Source organism: Aspergillus sydowii (genome assembly GCF_001890705.1).
Source record: "Aspergillus sydowii CBS 593.65 unplaced genomic scaffold ASPSYscaffold_2, whole genome shotgun sequence".
In the NCBI taxonomy this organism is placed as follows: Eukaryota; Fungi; Ascomycota; class Eurotiomycetes; order Eurotiales; family Aspergillaceae; genus Aspergillus; species Aspergillus sydowii.
In genome coordinates, this window is record NW_024467860.1 from 2,678,965 (window position 1) to 2,699,255 (window position 20,291).

The 20,291-nt window shown below is 50.8% G+C and overlaps 10 protein-coding genes across 10 annotated transcripts; 5 read left to right on the forward strand and 5 right to left on the reverse strand.

Moving 5' to 3' along the window:
* Positions 1-1,413: 1,413 nt before the first annotated feature.
* On the reverse strand, positions 1,414-3,286 carry ASPSYDRAFT_145891 (uncharacterized protein; the record flags this gene model as incomplete). Its single annotated transcript, XM_040841570.1, has 4 exons — positions 1,414-2,342; positions 2,405-2,772; positions 2,820-3,178; positions 3,224-3,286. 4 exons carry the CDS (start codon positions 3,284-3,286, stop codon positions 1,414-1,416), a joined length of 1,719 nt encoding a protein of 572 aa, XP_040706529.1.
* Positions 3,287-3,747: 461 nt separating this feature from the next.
* Positions 3,748-5,361, forward strand: ASPSYDRAFT_661600 (GNAT family N-acetyltransferase). Its single transcript, XM_040850350.1, has one exon. The coding sequence runs from the start codon at positions 4,037-4,039 to the stop codon at positions 4,862-4,864; it is 828 nt and encodes a 275-aa protein (XP_040706530.1). The 5' UTR covers positions 3,748-4,036; the 3' UTR covers positions 4,865-5,361.
* ASPSYDRAFT_28343 (FYVE zinc finger domain-containing protein) lies at positions 5,359-6,404 on the reverse strand (the record flags this gene model as incomplete). The annotated part of the gene is made up of 2 exons (XM_040844510.1): positions 5,359-5,769; positions 5,982-6,404. 2 exons carry the CDS (start codon positions 6,402-6,404, stop codon positions 5,359-5,361), a joined length of 834 nt encoding a protein of 277 aa, XP_040706531.1.
* Positions 6,405-10,430: 4,026 nt separating this feature from the next.
* ASPSYDRAFT_143659 (2-hydroxyacid dehydrogenase) lies at positions 10,431-11,504 on the forward strand (the record flags this gene model as incomplete). The annotated part of the gene is made up of 1 exon (XM_040841363.1): positions 10,431-11,504. One exon carries the CDS (start codon positions 10,431-10,433, stop codon positions 11,502-11,504), a length of 1,074 nt encoding a protein of 357 aa, XP_040706532.1.
* A 141-nt stretch (positions 11,505-11,645) lies between these two features.
* Positions 11,646-12,524, reverse strand: ASPSYDRAFT_55493 (glutathione S-transferase; the record flags this gene model as incomplete). Its single annotated transcript, XM_040849046.1, has 3 exons — positions 11,646-11,995; positions 12,048-12,427; positions 12,487-12,524. 3 exons carry the CDS (start codon positions 12,522-12,524, stop codon positions 11,646-11,648), a joined length of 768 nt encoding a protein of 255 aa, XP_040706533.1.
* Positions 12,525-12,655: 131 nt separating this feature from the next.
* ASPSYDRAFT_661325 (uncharacterized protein) lies at positions 12,656-13,850 on the forward strand. The gene is made up of 5 exons (XM_040850348.1): positions 12,656-12,934; positions 13,054-13,171; positions 13,231-13,266; positions 13,390-13,505; positions 13,596-13,850. Exons 2-5 carry the CDS (start codon positions 13,153-13,155, stop codon positions 13,647-13,649), a joined length of 225 nt encoding a protein of 74 aa, XP_040706534.1. The 5' UTR covers positions 12,656-12,934; positions 13,054-13,152; the 3' UTR covers positions 13,650-13,850.
* On the reverse strand, positions 13,671-14,940 carry ASPSYDRAFT_41402 (SAP18 family protein). Its single transcript, XM_040846274.1, has one exon. The coding sequence runs from the start codon at positions 14,784-14,786 to the stop codon at positions 13,953-13,955; it is 834 nt and encodes a 277-aa protein (XP_040706535.1). The 5' UTR covers positions 14,787-14,940; the 3' UTR covers positions 13,671-13,952.
* On the forward strand, positions 14,649-16,392 carry ASPSYDRAFT_661473 (mRNA splicing protein PRP18). The gene is made up of 2 exons (XM_040850349.1): positions 14,649-16,048; positions 16,102-16,392. Exons 1-2 carry the CDS (start codon positions 15,123-15,125, stop codon positions 16,292-16,294), a joined length of 1,119 nt encoding a protein of 372 aa, XP_040706536.1. The 5' UTR covers positions 14,649-15,122; the 3' UTR covers positions 16,295-16,392.
* A 97-nt stretch (positions 16,393-16,489) lies between these two features.
* On the reverse strand, positions 16,490-18,190 carry ASPSYDRAFT_55497 (uncharacterized protein; the record flags this gene model as incomplete). Its single annotated transcript, XM_040849047.1, has 2 exons — positions 16,490-18,066; positions 18,166-18,190. 2 exons carry the CDS (start codon positions 18,188-18,190, stop codon positions 16,490-16,492), a joined length of 1,602 nt encoding a protein of 533 aa, XP_040706537.1.
* A 772-nt stretch (positions 18,191-18,962) lies between these two features.
* ASPSYDRAFT_41405 (ADP-ribosylation factor family protein) lies at positions 18,963-20,235 on the forward strand. The gene is made up of 2 exons (XM_040846275.1): positions 18,963-19,191; positions 19,260-20,235. Exons 1-2 carry the CDS (start codon positions 19,143-19,145, stop codon positions 20,021-20,023), a joined length of 813 nt encoding a protein of 270 aa, XP_040706538.1. The 5' UTR covers positions 18,963-19,142; the 3' UTR covers positions 20,024-20,235.
* The last annotated feature ends 56 nt before the right edge of the window (positions 20,236-20,291 follow it).

Genomic DNA, 20,291 nt, shown 5'->3' on the forward strand with positions numbered 1-20,291 from the left:
TGCGAGGATCCTAAGATCATTCAAAAGTGGTTTAATGATCTAAAAGAGCTCCGATTCACCAAGGGGATTCTTGATGAAGATATCTACAACTTTGACGAAACTGGCTTCGCTATGGGTCGAATAGGAACTACTAAAGTTGTCTCTAGGTCTAATATGCCTGGTAGACCATTACTTATTCAGCCTGGCAGTCGTGAATGGGTGACGACAATTGAATGTATTAATACCACGGGATGGAGCGTTCCAACTTGCATTATCTTCAAAGGCAAAGCCTATATTGAAGGATGGTATGCAGAACAAGCAATTCCAGGTAGCTGGCATATTAAAACTAGTCCAAATGGGTGGACTAGCGACGCGATAGGCCTTTACTGGCTTCAACATATCTTTATTCCTGCAACTAATAATTGTACGGTTGGTCGATATCGATTACTTGTTTTAGACGGCCATGGAAGTCATTTAACGCCCCAATTCGATAAAATCTGTGAAGAAAACGATATTATACCAGTCTGCATGCCTGCTCATTCATCTCATCTACTGCAACCTTTAGATGTTGGCTGTTTTGGCCCTCTAAAGCGTGCATATCAACAATTGACTGAAGAACGGTCTCGATTAGGGATACGCTATATTAAGAAGCTAGACTTCTTAGAGGTCTATCCCAGCGCCCACAACACTACTTTTACCTCTCAGAATATTCAAAATGGGTTTGCAGCAGCAGGAATAATCCCTTTCAACCCTCAAAGGGTACTTGATAAGCTGCATATTCTACAGAAGACCCCGACACCCCCTGGCAGCCGTGGAGGGTATTCTACTACCTCTTCAACACTAGAGACGCCTCATACAATCCGTCAACTACACCGAAAATCTTCCTCAATTCAAAAGGCTATAAGACAGCGCTCTCGCAGGTCTCCAGACTCGTCAATTACCTATTTAAAGCAGATGCAAAAAGGCTTTGAAACTGCTTTATATAATGCTGAATTTCTAGCCCGAGAAAACTGTCTTCTACGCGCAGAAAGCAGTAAGGCAAGAGAAAAAAAGCAACGATCTAGACGCCAAATATCTCCTATACAAGGTCTTAACTTTGCAGAAACTAGAGATCTTATTTCGCAGAGGAATGGGCAACTAAATATAGAGGAAGAACCCCCCGCGGATTCTGCTGCGGTAAATACAGGAGCACCAAAACGACGCCCACCAAAGTGTTCGAACTGTGGTGTTTTAGGCCATAATAGAACTAAATGTCCTCTACCTGCTAATATTTAATTTAAATTGATATTTGCGTTGCTGCGTTGTTGCGAATTGCTTTAAGATCATTAAGCGTAGCGATTTTGCGGAGTTGGTCGGATTACTAGTGGCGGTCGGATGACTGGTGAAATACGTTACAGGCCCAATATAGTTTCGTAATCAGCTTCTATCCATCCATCATAAAAGAATGTTGTGCGCGGTATTCTGGTGATACTCATATTGCGGAAGCGAATGCAAAATTGTCTCACATCCAGGATAGTCGCATGTGCGGCTGTTTCGGAATTTTTGCCACAGCCGATGTGTTTTAAAATGCCTTTGTAGTGTATCTTTGCGAGCATATCTATATCTTTTTGCCTTGGGATGCATATCCGAACAACCAAGGCATACTGGGCATTCAAGTCCACTTTCGCTCTTTAAGGGAATAGATCCTTCACAGGCCTTGTCTGATGAGGGTTTATCGAAACGAATTCGCTTCTGCAATGTCTTTGGCACTTCAAGGCGGTGGAGAGCCAGGCGCATCTCAAGGGATTGGATACGGTCTTCGAGCAGTTCTGTGTCATTAATTTTGTCCACATCTCTGTTTTTGAACTCGAGATCGGCAAGGGCTTTTCTCTCTGGCACCACATGAGATGTGTCTGGTTCAAAGGTGGTTGTCTTGCCCTGGTAGTTGCGCTCAATGATCCGATTACCAACATTTTTGAAAAAGCTTTCGTGCTGCTCATCCTTGGCGGTTGTATATAATTTTTTTCTTTCTGACCTGATCTTGTTCTGAGTTTTTTGAAACTCGGTATACAAATCCGTACCTCGAGCCTTCTGCAATTGGTGGTATACAGCAATCAGCTCGGCCCGAAGCGTGTCACGCTTTCGTTTAAGGTTCTTGAGCTCAACATCATTCTCAAGCTCTTTCTTTCGCTCGTGACTCAACTCTTGCGGCACGGATGCATCTCGGGTCAAGCCTGAATTGGTCGCGAGCTTCATTAAAGCATCCCTTGTTGGAGTTTCCATAAACGCAGATTGGGTATCATCCTGGACCTGAACATAGTATGCGAATGTACTGCTTCTCCTATGACCCATGATGTTATTTCGGGAATGTTCGTCAAGATGTCCTTCACGGTCGAGGTAAGCATATATGACAACACCATTGCCCGGTGGGAGATGAAATACTTACTAAGGTTAGCAGCGGCCCCTTTACGATATTTATATAAAGATCCGGGGGTTTGGGAACCATCTGATCTGCTAGTGGCGACCTCATCTTCCTGTGCTTTTTGGTATGGTAGGGCTCTTGTTGGATGAGTAACCCATTTTCCTTCAGAGTCCTTCACGGCACGGCGGAATATTGGAATGTCTTGCACGCTCTCCTTGAAGTGAATGGGCGTGCTAAGTCGGTGGGCTGGCACATGGGTATAACGCCAGATGTCTCGAGGTGTCTTTATATGCTCACTGGCAAACGCGTCGTCGAGAAACCCAAACTCCAGAATGTCCTGAATAACGCAGAGACCAAGGTTGTCATTGCGCTCGGTGTAAGTGAAGACAGGCCTTGTGTTAGTTAGTAAACATTCGTATGAGTAGACTAGTTGACTTACGCGACACCCTTATTTCGCTTTCCTTTGTTCAATCTATGCCTGACCCTCATGAGGAGCGTCTGACAGGTTGGATCTTCCGGGTGTTTCACCATATAGAGCTCGATATCCTTCCATTTGAGGGCGTCGTTACTTCTCATGTATCCAGCAGATTCCACTAACGTTCCGGGACGCGCGGATGTTGAGGCCATCTGCTTTCTCAGGCAACTATGTTGTTGTCGACATCGTACCGTGGCAAAGTGTACCTGGGTGAGAGCCATGAGATGATAGGTCTTGTAGAGGAGATCGTCGATATTGACAGGCGGCTGAGTCTTTCCTTCCAAGGCAAGCTCGTACTCATCCGTGAGGGTGGTGCATACAAGCTAATCAAATCAGCCTCGCTCCTCGTTCCTTAGACGTCTACTTACATATGTCATATGACGTCTCATCGTATAAGGGAAAAGGCTATCTTGCTCCCTGCACCATACCATTCTCCAGTATCGTGCGAAAACAAGAAACCCTGACTGTGCCTCAACATTATGGTTGTCGAGATACCAGCGCAAGTAGCCTTCAATCACCCTCAGGGTAATGTTCTTCAGCCAGTATTTATAATCTGGCGGTTGAAGAAGCCCAGTAAATCTAGACATTACATTAGCCAGTGCGAACAGCTGTCAAGATCAACATACTCAGTAAAACTTTTCTTGATCCGATGCATTTGTTTCTCCGTAGAGGCATCGTACTGAGCTTTTACTTCAGGATCAGGTTGTTGAACAAACCTGTTCCAGTCAACCGGACGTGTCTGTTTCGTTTTCTTGTTAGTCATTGGGGGGAAACAGAGTCTGTATAATAACTGAAAATCTTTGTAGTAGTTCTGAACAATTCTTTGAACAATGCATATTGAGTGAGATACAGTGAGGGGGTAGGACGGGCCTTTTATGCTTATTCTTGGATACACTCAGCATGTACGCGCCCGGGGTATTGGTGGGTTGGGATGTATAGAGCTCCATGAGTGCACTAATCCAAATTTAGTATAGCCAATTTGGAGTCGTAAGGCATCGACTTCCAGCGCGGAAAAGCCACGATTTTTGAGTCAAAGGCCACGCACAGATCGTGTCCTTTTCGTCGTCACCCACAGTTACTCCGTATATCGACCATAGAGCCCTCCTCACTTTCCGAACCCAATTGCAAAAACAGACCTAATCCTGACTCCGTACTGCATCCACCTCGTTCTAAAAACAAAAATGCCACCACCAGATAAATATACAACTACAATCCTCCCACCCCCAGGCTCACAACAACCCCTAACCCTCCCGACCCCGGAAAGCCCATCCCCGCCAACAAACCCACCATTCTTCAACGACGCCCTCTCAGTCCGCCTCGAGGTCTTTGTCGACGAGCAAAACTGCCCCGCCGAATTCGAAATCGACGACGACGACGCTCGTTCCTGGCAGTGGGTTCTCTACCATACAAAATCTGAACCTGAGCCTGACTCTGAGTCTGAGTCTGGGTCTGGGTCTGGACCTGGACCTGGATCAGGCCCAGGAAAGAATGCAGTACCCGTCGGCGTAGTGCGCCTCGTCCCACCGCCGCATGCATCTCACGAGGGATTCGTCGCAGCATTTGCGCCCGCGCCCGTAGATACAGATACAGGTACAGAACCACCAGCAGCGGCAGCAGCAGCGGCAGCAGCACCGAGGGCCGTCACAGCAGCCGGGTACGACCTAGACCACGAGCCATACATCAAGTTCGGGCGAGTTGCCGTGCTATCCTCCTACCGGGGCAATGGGCTTGCGAGGCAATTGATGGAGACGGCGATGGGGTGGGCAGAGAAGAATGCGGGGGTGATGACGGCGGCGTTCGAGGGTGTTTTTCACCGCGAGCGAGCAAGGTTGGGGCTTGAGCCAGCTCAGCCTCCTGCGTGGAAGGGGTTGACGTTGGTTCACGCGCAGGTTGAGGTGGAGGGGTTGTATAAGCGGTTGGGGTTTGTGACGGATGAGCGGCTGGGAAGGTGGGTGGAGGAGGGGATTGAGCATGTTGGGATGTGGAAGAGATTGCATGTTAGCGGTTAATTTCTACGGGTGGATGGGGTTTAGAGTATATATGTCTGAATTACGGATAGAGGATGGAGGGCTGCTTCAAGACTGTAATTCTGAAAGTATCATTAACGCCTCTATATCGCGAAATTAGGCTGAGCATCTCATATCATAACGCCATTGGGAAAACAAAGAAAAAAGCAAACACAACGTGTAATCATGACAGGGTATCCTGAGCGAAAGGCAAGAAAGAAAAGATTAAAAGCCTCCCCGTATCTATGAATAATCACAGCATTAAGGAGAACGTCCAGTATGGACGAGAATGAGAATGTAAATCGCAAACGTCGCAAAAGATACCGACCGAACTCCAGGTGGATGACGAAAACTGAAAAAGCTCAGCGGAAATAGCTAAGATATTCTAAAATATGCGGTGTGTCGAAGTGAAGAAGTAGTGGTAGTAGAGGCGTCTCATCAGTCAATGTGAGAGCTCATTAGAAAGTTCAAGGTGAACAGTACGCGAGATCGATCGCTTAGAAGGTGCTCCAGTTCCAGCCGCGAGGAACGCTGGCAGCAATTTCGCCGCTCTGGCCGGGAGTTGAAAGCTGCTTGCGACCCTCAGCTACGGAGGCAGCAACAGAACCAGTAGGGCTGGCTCTGCCATTATTCGAATCGTCGTCTTGAGCGTCAATCTGGTCTTGGATCTTGTTCAATCGGTCGGCACGTGCCTCGTCCCAGCGCTGGTAAGCACTCCAGCAGAGATCGCAGGCTCGAGAAAGAACGCCCTCCGGGTGGAAGCGAGCCTCCTGGTCGAGGGGGACGGCATGGGGAGTGTGGGAAGAACAGAAGACGTGACCGCAGTGGCGGCAGTGGTGACGACGAAGAAAGAGACCAAAGGAAGAGCGACAGGTAGGGGAGTCACAACTGCTAGAAGCAGAATCCGCCTAATAGATATTTGTTAGCAAACATTCCAACAATAGTAACACCAGTTGGTGGGCGATGACGCAGGGTATGGTGAAGTCGACAGCGCAGATCACGCAAGATGTCGCAAAACAGTTGGCTGCAGGACATCGGGCGCAGGCACGCAACCGCCGCAGTATAAATTGGGGCCGAACGCCCGCGAAACGCAAAAGGGAGACGAAATGTTTTCGCTTACCTTCCAGTGATCTCTGGTTGGAAGGCCAGTAACCTCGCCAAGCTGTTCATTCTTCATCCATTCGTTCTCAGCCAACTTGCTGACTCCACCACCGCTGCTGAAGCTCTCCAGAGTCGTGCGACGAGACACGGTTTCACCAGTCTCCCCGTCGTTCAGGCTGTCGAGAGAGCCGTGGACGCTGCGGGGAGGGGTAGGAGGAGAGGGCTTCGACGGCCGCTCGGTCGGGCGCAGAGCTGCAGGAACATACAGCGGCGCCTTGGGAGGGCGCAGCTGGCGGTTCTGGAGAGGGAGATACTGCTGGCGAGGAGAGGTGGGAGAATTGTTGGCGGGAGTGCTTGAACCAGAGTTCATGGGAGAAGGGTGGCCGTAGACGGAGACCTGGTTGATGGGGGTGGTGGTCGCGGTCATAACGTGAGTGGCCATGTTGAGGGGAGATTAGAGTAGATGGAAACGTGGTGTTGTGTTGACGAGAAAGAGGCTAAAGGCGAGCTAATAAGGAGTACTGAGGAACACGCGGCCGGTTGGAGAAGTGGAATTAACTATTATATGGAGACGGGAGTGAATCGACAAAGAGAGCTAGATGAAGTGAAGTCGAGACAAACACATCGCAGTGGCAAGAGGCGAGGGGCTAAGGTTCACAGTGACGATAAAGCCGTGTGTGAGTCGATTGTGAGTCGACGAGTGGACGAGTGAGTCGGATAAACTCGAATATGAATCGATATGGAAACGAGCCTGGAGGGGCAGGTGGCAGGAGTATATGAGGACAGAAGTGAACCTCAGTCGTTGATTACAGGAGGCTTGAAATATGGGAATGCATGGGGCTTAAGACTTAAGGGCGAGTTTGCCATGCGCCGGTGGAGCCTCGAGCCTGGAGACCAAGATGGAGATGCGATGTGCGCTAGGGAAGAAGGAGCCAGCGATAATCATTCAGCATCACATCGGCTCGGCCGCTTGGACGGAGAAAGCAAGTCTGGCTATACGAATGAGACTCGACTAATAACAATTAAAAGTCCCGAAGGAGCGTTGCGGTGGGCCGTTACCGCTCTTTGCATGCGTTGCCCTCGTCCACTTGCACCCCTGCGACACCTCCCCAGGGAGAACCTCGGATATTATTGAGTGTCTCACAACAATGAATCTGTGAATGATTGAATCACCTGTAATCACTGCAATCCAGGGGTGTTATCCGCGAATATTGATTATTGAATTACTGAAGCAAACCGCGGTGTTTTACCGAGGGAAATGAGCGGGCGGTGGTTGGTTGTGGCTCCGGGCGGGATTTGCCCCAAATTTACTCGATCCACGATGCCTCGACGAGCAACCAGCTTGTCCAGGCCGATCCTTCCCGGCAATTTTCCCCTTGCCAAACACTTTCTGTGCAGTGTCGACTCAATTGCCCGCATACCCGCCAATCTGGAAGCCTGAATTCTAACTGCAACTGCACGATCAAGCCGTTCATGCAGGGATATCCCCATCAATCATCATGACAACATCCCTGCCCCCAGACCGCCTTTTGCGGGCGACCGGGGGCTGTTCCCATGGACCTTCAGTTACAAGCAACCGGCTACGTAGTATTGAATATATCATCATGCCAACCCGTATGTCACGGCTTGGCCAGTGGCGACCAGCGGTTGACTGCTGCCCAGAGGCAACAAACATGATGACTTTCCCCTTCAGGCAATCTCCATGCTCTCCAGCAGTCCACTTCTCGCACGAAAGCGGTGGAGTCTAGCCCAAGAACTCGGCGTCAGAGCAATCCTGGCGCTCTTGATTGGCAACGCGGGTGCAGTTCGGGGCCCCATCTGCACTTTTCTCTCAGTGCAACACGCGACCACGGCCCACCGGATAGCCCGTTCTGATTCCCCTCCACGACGGATGCGTTCAGTTCACCAGCTGCCCTTCCAACGGCGTTGCGCCAGCGTGCGGATCATGAGCAACAAAGCGCAACCCCAAGACAGCAACAATCCGAAGGGTTGCAGAGGCCATGGTGGTCAGCAACGGCACATCCCTTGCAAGAGCGTTTGGCGGTGACTCGAAGACTCGTGCCGGCGTCTGAGGTCAAAGTTCCCCCGTGAGGCTTCGGGGTTGGCCCACCAATCACCGCTGAGCACGGCCCTTTCCAACACGACGGGACCCGATCAGTGTTGCCTCCGGATTGGCCGTTCGAACGCCTTATCGCAGGCCGCTGATTTGCCGACCGCAGGTGGCTCGCCTGCACGGACAAATGCCGAAGCTTTCTCGCTGCTTATTATGTAACGGAATGCCCGGAGGGGCCCGAACAGGCATAGCCCCGAGGGGAAACGGGCTGTGGAAGCACTGGCGAACATTCTAGCGACCTATCATCACAACGTCCGGCGCCCGCCCCCGAACTTGGACCGAAACACCTTATCAAACTGATCAACTCCTATCTCAAGTCTCAACAATTGGACCGAGGCCCAGTCGCGATGGAAACCGGCGCTTCCGGCTTCTACTTTGAGTGGCTCTTCCCAAGTCCAGAGGATACATGTCCTGCAGCTGCAGATGTGACTAAACTACTACTAGTTGCTGATAGCCTCATTCTCAAGGTCCGCCAAGCCTGGAGAAACCCCTGGTCTTCCCCTTGTCGCATCTCCAGGTGCCGGGCCGGGTTCGAGTGCTCGTCAAAGCGCAAGGACTTCCCGGTCGCCGACGCCTTACAAGCCGTCCAAAACTAATATCTGCACGCGCACGCTTACTATTAGCTACTCGCCGAGCATCATGAAGAATTCTGTCCAGGTTGTTTTGCATAACTCGGCCAATAGAATGGCCAGCCGCTAAAGCGGCTAATTGATGTGGCGTTTTCCCGCCTCGCCGAGCCGGCCAGACCCAGTTTCGGATTGATGTCTCGATTATTCAAGGCAAGACTCAAGACCGCTAAAGTCACACCGGTCGAATCGTTTTACTTGAGGCACACCAATCATCACATGAGAGTCCGCCTCGCCTTTTTTCTATTTTGAAACAACAAGGTGTCTTTTGATAATGTAGTCGACTCCGGATGTCCGTATATATTCGAGTATCGCCTCCGGGTCTAGTGTCCCGAGTTGAGTACGGACGATCTATGGAGGCGTATCTCCGCGGCAAAAGCAGCCTGCCAAGCAAAGTATGGTACGGGGATATGCAAACCAGGCAGCCGGACCAGATTCTGTGCAACCACTGCGTACTTCTGTTCGCCTGTATTATTGGCAGATTGCAGCAATTTGTTGTCCATGGTCCATGCCAGGGGGTTATGATGCGCGGTTACGCCACCAGATTTCACCTAAATCCAGGAAGCAGACATGATGTTTGATGCGTGCGTGCATATGAAGACAGGTTCGCAACCTACCGCTTGGATTTCGACCCTCGCAGCTGAGGGAACACGACATTCTTGTAAAGACGGGGGTTGCCAACAAGACTGCATACGGCATCTTTATGCGCCTTGTCGATCGCTCGAATATGTTTGCTGACTCCTTCATACTCCTCCAAGCCATTGGTCCGACTCGTTCACCGACAATGATCGCTGTCGACGGATCTATACCCTATCCCCTCTGAGCCAGAACTAACAGTAAATGGGAAACTGCCCAGGCCCAGGGAAAGATGATCAAGTCCGACTGGGGAACTCATAGTCGTCGACCCTGCCGCTGAGTGTAGCCAAGTTGACCTACCCGTGTTGTCGCCAGCCGCTTTATTGAGAGCGGTCCACATTAGGAAGCCAGTGGTTTCACCAATATAGTTTATGATTATACAGCCGTTGTATACTCGGCCGTGGACTCTCGTGCCGTGAAGAACCCGCTGCGGGGCAACCGTCTTCAGCGCTCATATTATTTAAGTACACAACGTCAATATAACATGCTGACATTTCTGAGTAGCAAAGTCGCAGGTAATCTGATCTAGTTTCCGAACTTTTGTGGCGCGTTGCTTTAACTGCCCACTTTATCTTATATCTTGGTCGGCCATTATATGATCTCAGATAGATCTGGCCGGGAGTATCTTCAAATACTACTTTTGAGGTGCCCCACACTCTCCTGCGGTCCCCAGATTATTTTATGGTTTCAGATTAGATCTAAGATCTTTAAATTTTCAAGATCGTTGAGTTATCTCGATTGAGATAATGGTCACTGGTCAGTCAAGCGTTGTGGCACCGTATGAGCAAGATATCGATAGTATAGCTCTGATATATCTAGCAACATCTCTGATATGCATGATGCTGTTATCACAATAAAATATCAAGTTGATTTATTAAATACTGATCAGTTCTCGAAGGAGGAGGGGGTTACCCTACATCAACGTAAGCACATCAACACAAGTAAACGACGTCATGTAATCAGCCCATACAACCTACCCCTCATCTCATACTATTTTCAACATGCCACGCATCTCCTGTAAATGGCGAATACAATTTTATAGCAGAAAATCTTCATATCCCAGTGAAATATAACCAGTCAAACAACCACCAAAATGGCCGAACCGGTCAAACTCGCCGTCTTCAGCACAAAATCCTACGACAAAACCTACCTCGACACCGTCCTCACAACCCACCACCAATCCCTCTGCACAATAACCTACCACTCATTCCCACTAAGCCTAGAAACCGCCGCGCTCGCCGCAAACCACACCGCAGTCTGCGCCTTCGTGAACGACACCCTGGACGCCCCCGTCCTCCGCGCCCTGCACGCCTCAGGAACCCGCGCAATCCTCCTCCGCTGCGCCGGCTTCAACAACATCGACCTCCCCACCGCCGAAGAACTAGGCCTATTCGTCGCCAACGTCCCCTCTTACTCCCCCGAAGCCGTGGCCGAGTTCGCAGTCGCGCTCCTGCAGACCCTGAACCGCAACATCCACCGCGCGTACAACCGCGTGCGCGAGGGCAATTTCAACCTGGAGGGGTTTCTGGGCGTGACGCTGCGCGGGAAGACGGTGGGCGTTGTGGGCGTGGGAAGGATCGGGCTTGCGTTTGCGAAGATCATCAGCTTCGGGTTTGGGTGTAGGCTTCTTGCATCGGATCCGAAGCCTGGATTGAGTGCGGAGGAGTTCCGGAGGGAGTATGGCGGGGAGTTTGTATCTCTGGGGGAACTGTTTGAGCAGAGTGATATTGTGAGTTTGCATTGTCCCCTGACGGCGGGAACGAGGCATATTATCAATGCGGGGAATTTGGAGCGCATGAAGATGGGTGCGTTGTTGGTGAATACGTCGCGCGGCCCGTTGGTTGATACCAGGGCTGCGATTGAGGCGCTCAAGAGTGGGAGGTTGGCGGGGCTTGCGCTGGATGTGTATGAAGAGGAAGGGGCGTATTTCTATAACGACCACTCGCAGGAGATTATCCACGATGATACGCTGATGCGGTTGATGACGTTTCCGAATGTGCTTGTTTGTGGACATCAGGCGTTCTTCACGCGCGAGGCGCTGACGGAGATTGCGGGGACGACGTTGGCGAACTTGGAGGATTGGGTTATGGGGAGGCATTGTGAGAACTCGTTGGTGACACAGGGCCACTTGGTTGTTCCTGAGGGAAAGGAGCCTGTGAGGATTTAGTGGACCACGAAACAACGGTATTCAACATGATGTTATGTAGGACTTCAAGCCGACTTATATTAATAGTTTTCGGCAAAGCAGTCTGATATCCTGGTATATACATTCAGCAATATTAACGTGACAACAAAACAAACTTGAAAATTACAAAGAGGCCTCAAACTTTCCGTCCACCTCTTGGATCTTCGCAACCGCGCGCTGATATCCTTCCTGCTTCTCAAGAGCTTCCACGTACTTCCCCAGGTGCGGATACTTGTCCTTTAGTGGCATTCTCGTGTTGGCAGCAATCAAGGGGAAGCTCAGCATGATATCGGCAGCCGTGACCTTGGTACCGCAGAAGAAAGGACCGCCACCAGGAGCAGTCTTGAGCTGGTCCTCAAGGAAGTCAAAGGTACGGTCGAGGTTGGGCTCGACAAACTGTTGTTCAACCTGACCGGCCACAATTCGGGGAATGGGCCTCAGGAAGAACGGGAGACCAGGAGGTGCTTTCATGGCTGGTATTGTTAGCAACGATAAAAGCAAGCAATTGGCTGCTGTAGAACTCACTATCTGTGACCAACTTGAACACCAAGAATGGCATCAAACTACCCTCGGAGAAATGCATATAGTATCGGTAGCGCAGCCATTCCTCGGTCTCCCCGCCGATCTGGCCCTCCTTGCCCTCGACATATCGAGTTGGAACGAGCTTATCTCCGCCAAAGTGGTCGCAGAGATATTCAGTGATCATTCCCGATTCTGCAATGACAATTGGCTTGGAAGAGTTGGAGCTCTGGACAGAGATAACAGGCGATTTGCCCAGCGGGTGGATCTCCTTTAGCTCCTTGGGCGCCAGCATGTCCTTGCCGCGCTTGAAGGTCTTGACTTCATAGGGCACGTTGAGCTCCTCAAGGAGCCATAAGATGCGCTGGGAGCGCGACTTTTCAAGCCTGTTTTGATATGTTAGAGATCTTTCCCCTCTTGACTTGACGGAGGGAAGGTTGAATACCAGTATAGAGTGACCTTGGTGTCAGATGTGGAAGTCATTATGATCGGATATATGGATGCTAAAAAGAAAATAATTTGGTATGGGTATGGGGTCCAGGGGCTCTTTATATCCTGTTTGATCCCGTCAATCACTTGTGCTCATGCATGCTCTGGTCTCGAACCACTAATTTTGGTCCTCGGCAACTTGTGAACGACTGCGTCATTGGGCCCTCATTCCTCCCACCTCCACGCTGCGCGTTGGGGAGCCTTGTCCAACATATTCCAAATAGCATAATCACGGTATACTTCAGATGTTTCGGTTAAACTAGCTTATGATACGCCTGTCGGTCGGACTTCATCGACAGCGGAGGATTGCCGCCCAATCCAATAAAGCTGGCGGGAGTAAGATCCCTCCGACGCCCGCGATGGCACTTCAGTATTTACAGTCAACGACAACAATATTACGACCTGTAAGCAAATAGCCAAAGTCAAAATAGTGTCATGCCGTCACATTCTCGTATTCATCTCCAGGTTCTCCCCGATTCAGACCAGTTGACACGAGTGAAATGTATACACGCTGACTCAGCAGCCGAACCACAATCATGTGACCTCCAACTTCGTCCCATCGTCACCATTGAGCCCATCGCATTATCTCGATTAGCAAACCGCTTCGAGTCCCACCGCAACAATGGCCGGTCCTAGCAAATGTAAGTATAGTATATCAATTCAACGACTAAGTACAGTCGCTAATTGCTCCTTCCCACAGCTTTGATCCTCGACCCGGCCCTGCAGAAATACTACGGTACGCTTTTTCGATCCCCGGTTCACCCGCATACAAACCTTCGGCCCCCGACTGCCTTGCCAGAGATCGAAATGGTTGCAATTGATGGATGTAATGTTTGCTAACGGATATCCTCTTGTATAGAGGTCTCTTCGAACCGCTACAAGTACTTCCGCTGGACGCCCCGCAACGCATGGCACTCGCTGCTGTATGTGGTCCTGATCCCGGCCACGCTGGGCTACGCCGCTTATAAGACCGATGTGCGTTTATAACCCCCTTTGCGTGTTCAAATTGTTGAGATCGGAGTGGAATGTTGTGTTGTGGAGTGGCTATGCTGATGGGTTTGACAGGGCAAATACCACCTCCGTGGGAAGAGAAGGGGAGATACTATTGCCGAATGGTAAATGAGTTGAGTCGGATGTGTTTTTTTTGAAGGTCTTTGATGGTCCGGGCGGCAGTTTTTTTTCGCTGGACGTTGTAACTATTACTAGAATATACCGCATCAAGTCCGTTCGGTTTTATGTTTGCGCAGTTATGCTTCGGCGTGTAGGGGTATACTTTTTTATAACTGGCGTAGGGAGACGCAATTGACCGAAGTAAATCGTTTCCTTAGATCAGGGTATTCCCCTACATATCAAACTCCGTAGCACTAGTATACAAATCTCGCACGGGAACCTCCAAAGCAGAAAAACGACTGTATCAGAAAACTAATACGGCGCCCATCCCCCACCACCTCTTCTCTTTGGTCCACCTTCAAATGGCCGTCCATTATCCGGAAGTCGCTCACCACGTCTCCAATCACCCGAAGGAATACCACGATCGCCACCGCCTCTCCCCCCTCTCCCTCCTCGACCACCACCACCGCCAAACCCACTGTCACGGAACGCCCTCATGCCACCTCCAAAATTCGGGCCTCTCCCACCGCTAATCGGAGGCGCAACCGAGCCATCCTCGAGCGGCGGCAAAATAGCACAATCAACATAATCCCCAATCACGAAGCGCGCCTCCTGCAGCGTCTTATCCGCATCGTTCCCCTGCAGCCGGAACGGACCAGTTCGCGCACCACCCGCGCCGTTCCGCGATGACTCTTCATCGTTGCTGTCTCGATAGGGACTATCTCTCGGCCCAATAATTACGCTGCCTAGATCCTTGCTTAGATATCTGCCCTGCGCGCCGGGGCCCATCATTGCTGCGCCCTTGGTGTCTGGGTAGATCAGTCGGAAGCATAGTCTTGTCCCGATCGGGGGATCCGGGAGCATCGATGGTAAGGCGGATGTGAGGAGCTGTGAAAGCTCGCGCAATGTGCACGATTGCCAGGTGTAAATCTGGAGGTGTGCTGGGAGGGCAGGTGGTGGGGGAGGAGAGCGCGAGCGGATGGCGTTGGGCCCGCTTACAGGCCTGCCAAATGAAGACGATGACGATTGCGGAACTGTAAAGTCGGATAGATTGTGGTAGGCATTTGAGCGGTAGAAGAGCTTCAGGTGGAATGGTGTTGTTGTTTGTCGGTCGATCTTGGGTCTGGGTGCGTCGCGGGCGGCCATTGTGCCTGGAGCTTTTGGAGTTGATCTTTCTCAGGATTTACTCGGTCGTCGAACGTAAAATTGGATTGTTACGGCAGATGGGACGTGATTAAGCTCATTGGCCGTAGATATGGCGATTGGTGGAGCATAAAGGCGTTGAGGTGTGAAGTGGTTGAAGTTGAAAGGCCGATCACGAGAGCTCTGCTTGTCTCGGCCGCCGGAAACAATTCCACCAGCTTGCTTCCTCCGCCTTTGAACTTGCACTTGAGTTTCCACGACAATCGCAATCATACATCTACTACCTGCGTCCATTTATTTTATGCTTCTATTTTGTGCACATTTCTCGAAACCATCACCATGGATTTCGCCTCGTTAATGTCAAAAGAAATATCCAAGGCGAAAGGCTCAGCCACACCAAGTTCGGGCTCAGAGCAGAACGGATCCTCGAAACCCCCGCAGAAGAAATATGCGCGTCGCGCAGATGAAGAAGCATCCCGAGTCGCAGCCTATAAAGAGGAACAGGCGCGGATAGAGAAGGAGCGCGAAGAGCGCATGGCGCATAAGCGCAAGCTGGAAGAAGAAGAAGCAGATCGACGACACGAGCGGGAAGAGAAAAAGCGACGGCTTGCAGAGGAATCACGAAAAAAGAGAGAGGAGGAGGAAGCGGCGAAGGAGCGAGAACGACGCAAGCGAATTGGGCTGCCGGAATTTGCCCCAACACCTAGTGAGAAGGACGAGACACCGGAGAAAGAGGGAGAAGGTGAAACTGAGGATATGGGTGACGAGGAACTTACGGAAAAACTTAGAGAGCTAGGTGAACCATCTCTTCTCTTCGGAGAGTCTCACCGCGGTCGTTTAAGACGGTATCGGAAGTTGCTGGAGCGCTCTCGCGAGGTTCAGAAGATGTCTGATGGGCCGATCCCGACGACGCTGGAGCCAGTTCCTGAAGTGGAAATGAAGATTCCGGAGGCCGTTCCCAAGGATGCCGAAAGTCGGCAGTTCCTGCTCCGTCAGCTGGCTTCATATTTCAACATGGTGTTGTTTGAGTGGGAGCTCGCACTGGCAAAGCGAGACGTGACGGTGAAACAGAGTTTACAGGGACGACAGGCGTACAATGCAATGGTTCAGTCACGAGAAAACATGACGCCTCTTTTTCGCAAGTTCGAGAAGTCCGATATTGATGATAGCGTACTCGAGCACATTGTGGAAATCATACACAAAGCCCAACAAAGGAGATATGTCGATGCTAACGATGCCTACCTCCGCTTAAGTATTGGCAAAGCGTACGTCAGCCCTGTCCTTGTTTTGAGATTTAACATGACTGACAGTATAATAGAGCATGGCCCATTGGTGTCACCATGGTTGGTATCCACGAGCGTTCAGCGCGAGAGAAATTGCATCAGGGAGACAAGCAAGCGCATATTCTAAGTGACGAAAGCACGCGCAAGTACCTCCAAAGTATCAAACGATGTCTCAGCTTTGCGCAGACGCGCTGGCCTCCGGACGATCAGCTGCAAATTATGGGCTAGACGAGCACTTAGACATGATTCAATGAAACAAATCACTGCTTTCTTGAGCAATCGTATATGCAAATCATTATTAGCCTATCAAGCACATGGCCTGACTCTTCCCAAAATGCAAATGCAAACTATACACAATAAAGTAAACTCTAACATGTATCTATACAACGTGGAAGCAGGCAAGCACATCACTGGAACCAAGCATTATACCTTGGGCCAGTTCAAAACCCCCATTATCCAGGCCCATATTCCTTTGGGTTCGTCTTCAGGTCCTTCCTTTGCGCGTGCCATCGTGCGATTGTTTGGATCCGCCCGAAGCTGTCCACTATTAGGATAGACATCGTGGCCGTCAATTCCATGCATTACGCCGATGCGTATTTCCTGCTTTGGAGCGGCGTTTGAGCCAGTTTTGGCTTTGTTATTTTCAGTGGTAATATTGATCAATTTCCCAGCAGCTTGGACGCAACTTCCATATGCAAAACGAATCAGGGAATCTCCCGTTAAGCTGCCGATGATAAAGACGTCTTTCGCAACTTCGACGTCGTCGGTGGCTTTACCTCGCAACGTCTGCCCAGATATTATAGTATTTGCCTCGACTTCATGGTCAGAACCGATGACCTCGCGCAAGAGGCTCTGATCTAGATAGCCAAGGCTGCCTCGTCGACCAGCGGCATATACCATCCCACATACATGCCGGTTTAGGATAGTTCCGTCAGGGCAGCGGAAGGTCACGATGGCTATTTCGTCCTGCGTCTGCACATCGATTATCTCCGTATTTGGAAATCCTTCATAGATCTCGGCCCAGGCTCGGCTCTCAAGAAATGAGGAGGAGCTAGTTCGCAGCGGTTTGACGCGCTTCGAGGTTTTCGGCTGCGTAGCTATAGCAGCTCGTCGCATTAACCTGTATACACCAGCATATTCAGGGTATGCATGCTGATGGCAACCACGCAATGGTGACGGCCGGTTCTCGGGGTCCCATTTGAAGACGTGGATGATTTTCTGATTTCCTGGCGCGGAGATAATTACATCTGCGGCGGAAAATCCAGAGCCGATTACAAGCAGCGGTGTCTCCGGCACGGGCTGAAGTAATGTCAAGGGTCTAATAAGTGGTCGCGGCTGTAGAACTTCGGAAAATATACCGCTGGCCAGGACCAGATGTCTGCATTGGATATCGTGCGATCGGAGGTAAAACCCGCCCTCGTGCCGCATAATACCCCATACGTTTTCGTTTGAGCAAAAGGCGTCATCGATACCGACGGCTGCGGGATACGCTCGAAAATAATCTGCCGTATCCTGCCTGCTCGGCCTGGTGTATGCGGGCAAATCCTTCCCTGTGGTTTCCCGGTAATGGTCGGCGAAGGAATACCCGGGTAAGGAAAGCATCGACGCATAGCTCAGCGTCTGGATTTCCCAACTCGCGGGCATCCGATTCTCAGTCCACTGGCCACCGGGTCGCGGCGCATTGCCGAGAACTTTATGAGGGATAGCCTTTTCGGGCTCATACCGCCATTCCACATTGGTGATACTCTGTAGTTCCTCAACGTCGACGCTTGGACGGACAAGCGTATCTAGCAGCACGTTCACTGGAAGAGCCTGGGTGGAATACGAGAGACGGGAAGCGGCGAAATGCTCAGTCAGCGCATCCACGTCGGCCCCTAGAAGCGCCGGGGCACCCTTGAGCTTTGCGTGCAATAACGGGTCGGGATGTGGATGCTGAGGCGAATAGTAAGGAAGATGGCCGTGAAGAATGTAGGACAGGATCATGGAAGACGGCCCGTTGCCTGGAGTGCGCTTGGGTCAATAAGGATAGCCATTGGCGAAGAGGGGACATGCTCTGTGGATTGCCGACGAACCACGAGCATCCAGCTATGGCGACATACCGATGATAATGGTGTCAGTATCCATGGGAGGCTTATATATGAGTAGAACCCCCAGCAGTCCGGGCTGCGCGGGGCATGGGCTACGCTGAGAGGATATGCGGAGAAGCAGTTGTTTCAACGCGAACAATCGGAAACCAGTGCCCTCGAGCTAAGGGAAGGTAACCGGGCAGCCATCGAGAAAGGTCGTTACATTAGGAGGGGTGGTAGACTAAGAGCTAGACAGGAGAGAGGGAAGGATTGAAAGTGAAGCGGAAGTGGGAGGGACCCATTCCGTGACTGTTCATTGAAGAACGGGGACTGCTGACAAAACAGGGACCCTGCCTCAAGAGGAGCTTTCACGGAGCCGTTAACCAGAAAGCGGCGATATCTCGACAGGCAGGGTGAGGAGGACTAGATGGGTCTGGTTGGCGTCCGGACCACGGACCACAGAGTGGGAAGCTTGTTGCCGCGAGCACTGCCGACTACGATTGGGGGGCGAGCATGGCATCACCTCATCAGCCTCGAATCAGGGCCAGCCGTTGGAGATTTGCTTTTTTAGACTATACAGTATACTGCCAAAGACCTTGCCGCTGGATACGTGCGTGGGCCTCAAAGCTGCCGCAATAATAACGTCCAAGTATCAGAAAGTAATCGAAGCATGAAGTCATTTTGTGATTATTAATCGAATTCCGCGTGGGTTGTCTGCGGGGTATGCTTACTTTGGGAAAGTAGGGCTTAGGGTTGTGTATTAGTCATCCCTGAGGCCTACTTTCCCAATATGGATAAGGCTGACGCGTTGGCCTGAGGTGGCTCTATCTCGAGCTTATCCAGAGGCAAGCTTGCGATTTGAATTAGATCGACAAAACAGGAAGGGAAATGGCTGTCATATTGCCATGATTATCGCACTTTATACCCCTTCACATTTACTGTAATCGCCACACCGAGGCTGCGCCGTCGAAGCTGCGGACTGGGCTGCCTGGCTACCCGCTGCATACAAGATGTACCATTTGGCCAAATCACTGTACATGTACGCTACGAGCAAAGAGGGTACGTCGCATGCTAACATCTCTTTATATTTACGTAAATATATACTGACATGCCGCCCCCAACTCTAGAATACTCCGTCCTTCTCCTCGGCCTAGACAACGCCGGCAAGACAACACTCCTCTCTCAGATCAAAGCCCTCTTCCAGCCCCGAGCAGATGGCACGCCTGCACCTAATCCCGGCAAGACAGTACCCACCGTAGGGCAGAATGTCAGTACGATATCGCTGCCAGATATGTACCTGAAGATCTGGGATGTTGGCGGCCAGATCTCTATGCGCAACCTGTGGCAAAGCTACTACTCAAGCTGTCACGCGATCATTTTCGTGGTGGATAGTACAGACGTCGGGCAAAATCCTGATATCACGCGCCTTCCTTCCTCGTCGGCAGCCACGAATAGCTCCCGAACACCATCAACTGCAGGACTTGGGTCAACGGGGCAGGAAGCAGACGGTGACGTCGACAGAGACGATGAGAGTGACAGCGCAGCTGCCTTCACCGAACAACTCGCCGGCATAAACGCCCCAGGCAGTGACTTTGGTCGGCTTGGTGAGTGTCGTCAGGTTCTTGAATCTGTGCTTCGAAATGCCGATGTGGCGGGTGTGCCCATTCTCGTGCTTGCGAATAAACAGGACCGAGAAGACTCGGTTGAGGTCGTTCGGATCAAGGAAGGTTTCGTGAGAAAAGTATTTGAGGGAGAGACTGGCGGTGTTGTGCGCGATAGTCGTGTTCTGCCAATTAGTGCGCTGATGGGTTCCGGTGTACAAGAGGCCGTTGAGTGGGTTCAGAGTCGCGTGAAGTGGAATAAGGAGGGAAGGCCGCCGGTAATGAGGTGAAGCACCTTTCTATGCTGTTGATTCACGTTTTCATGCATTTTTTGACTCAAAATACCTTGTTTGGCGCCTGGGGTTGGGTTTCTGCATGTTTGTCCTGTCGCGAAGATACCTAGATCGTTGTCCATATTCTTCATTTCTCTCAATATATTAGATATATATATAGTATAACTAATAACTCTTTCAAATAAAATATACGTATTCTGGACAAAGACATTCAACATTAAGCTATGCGCATATCATATTCCGCTTCGAGTAGGCCCGTCCATGG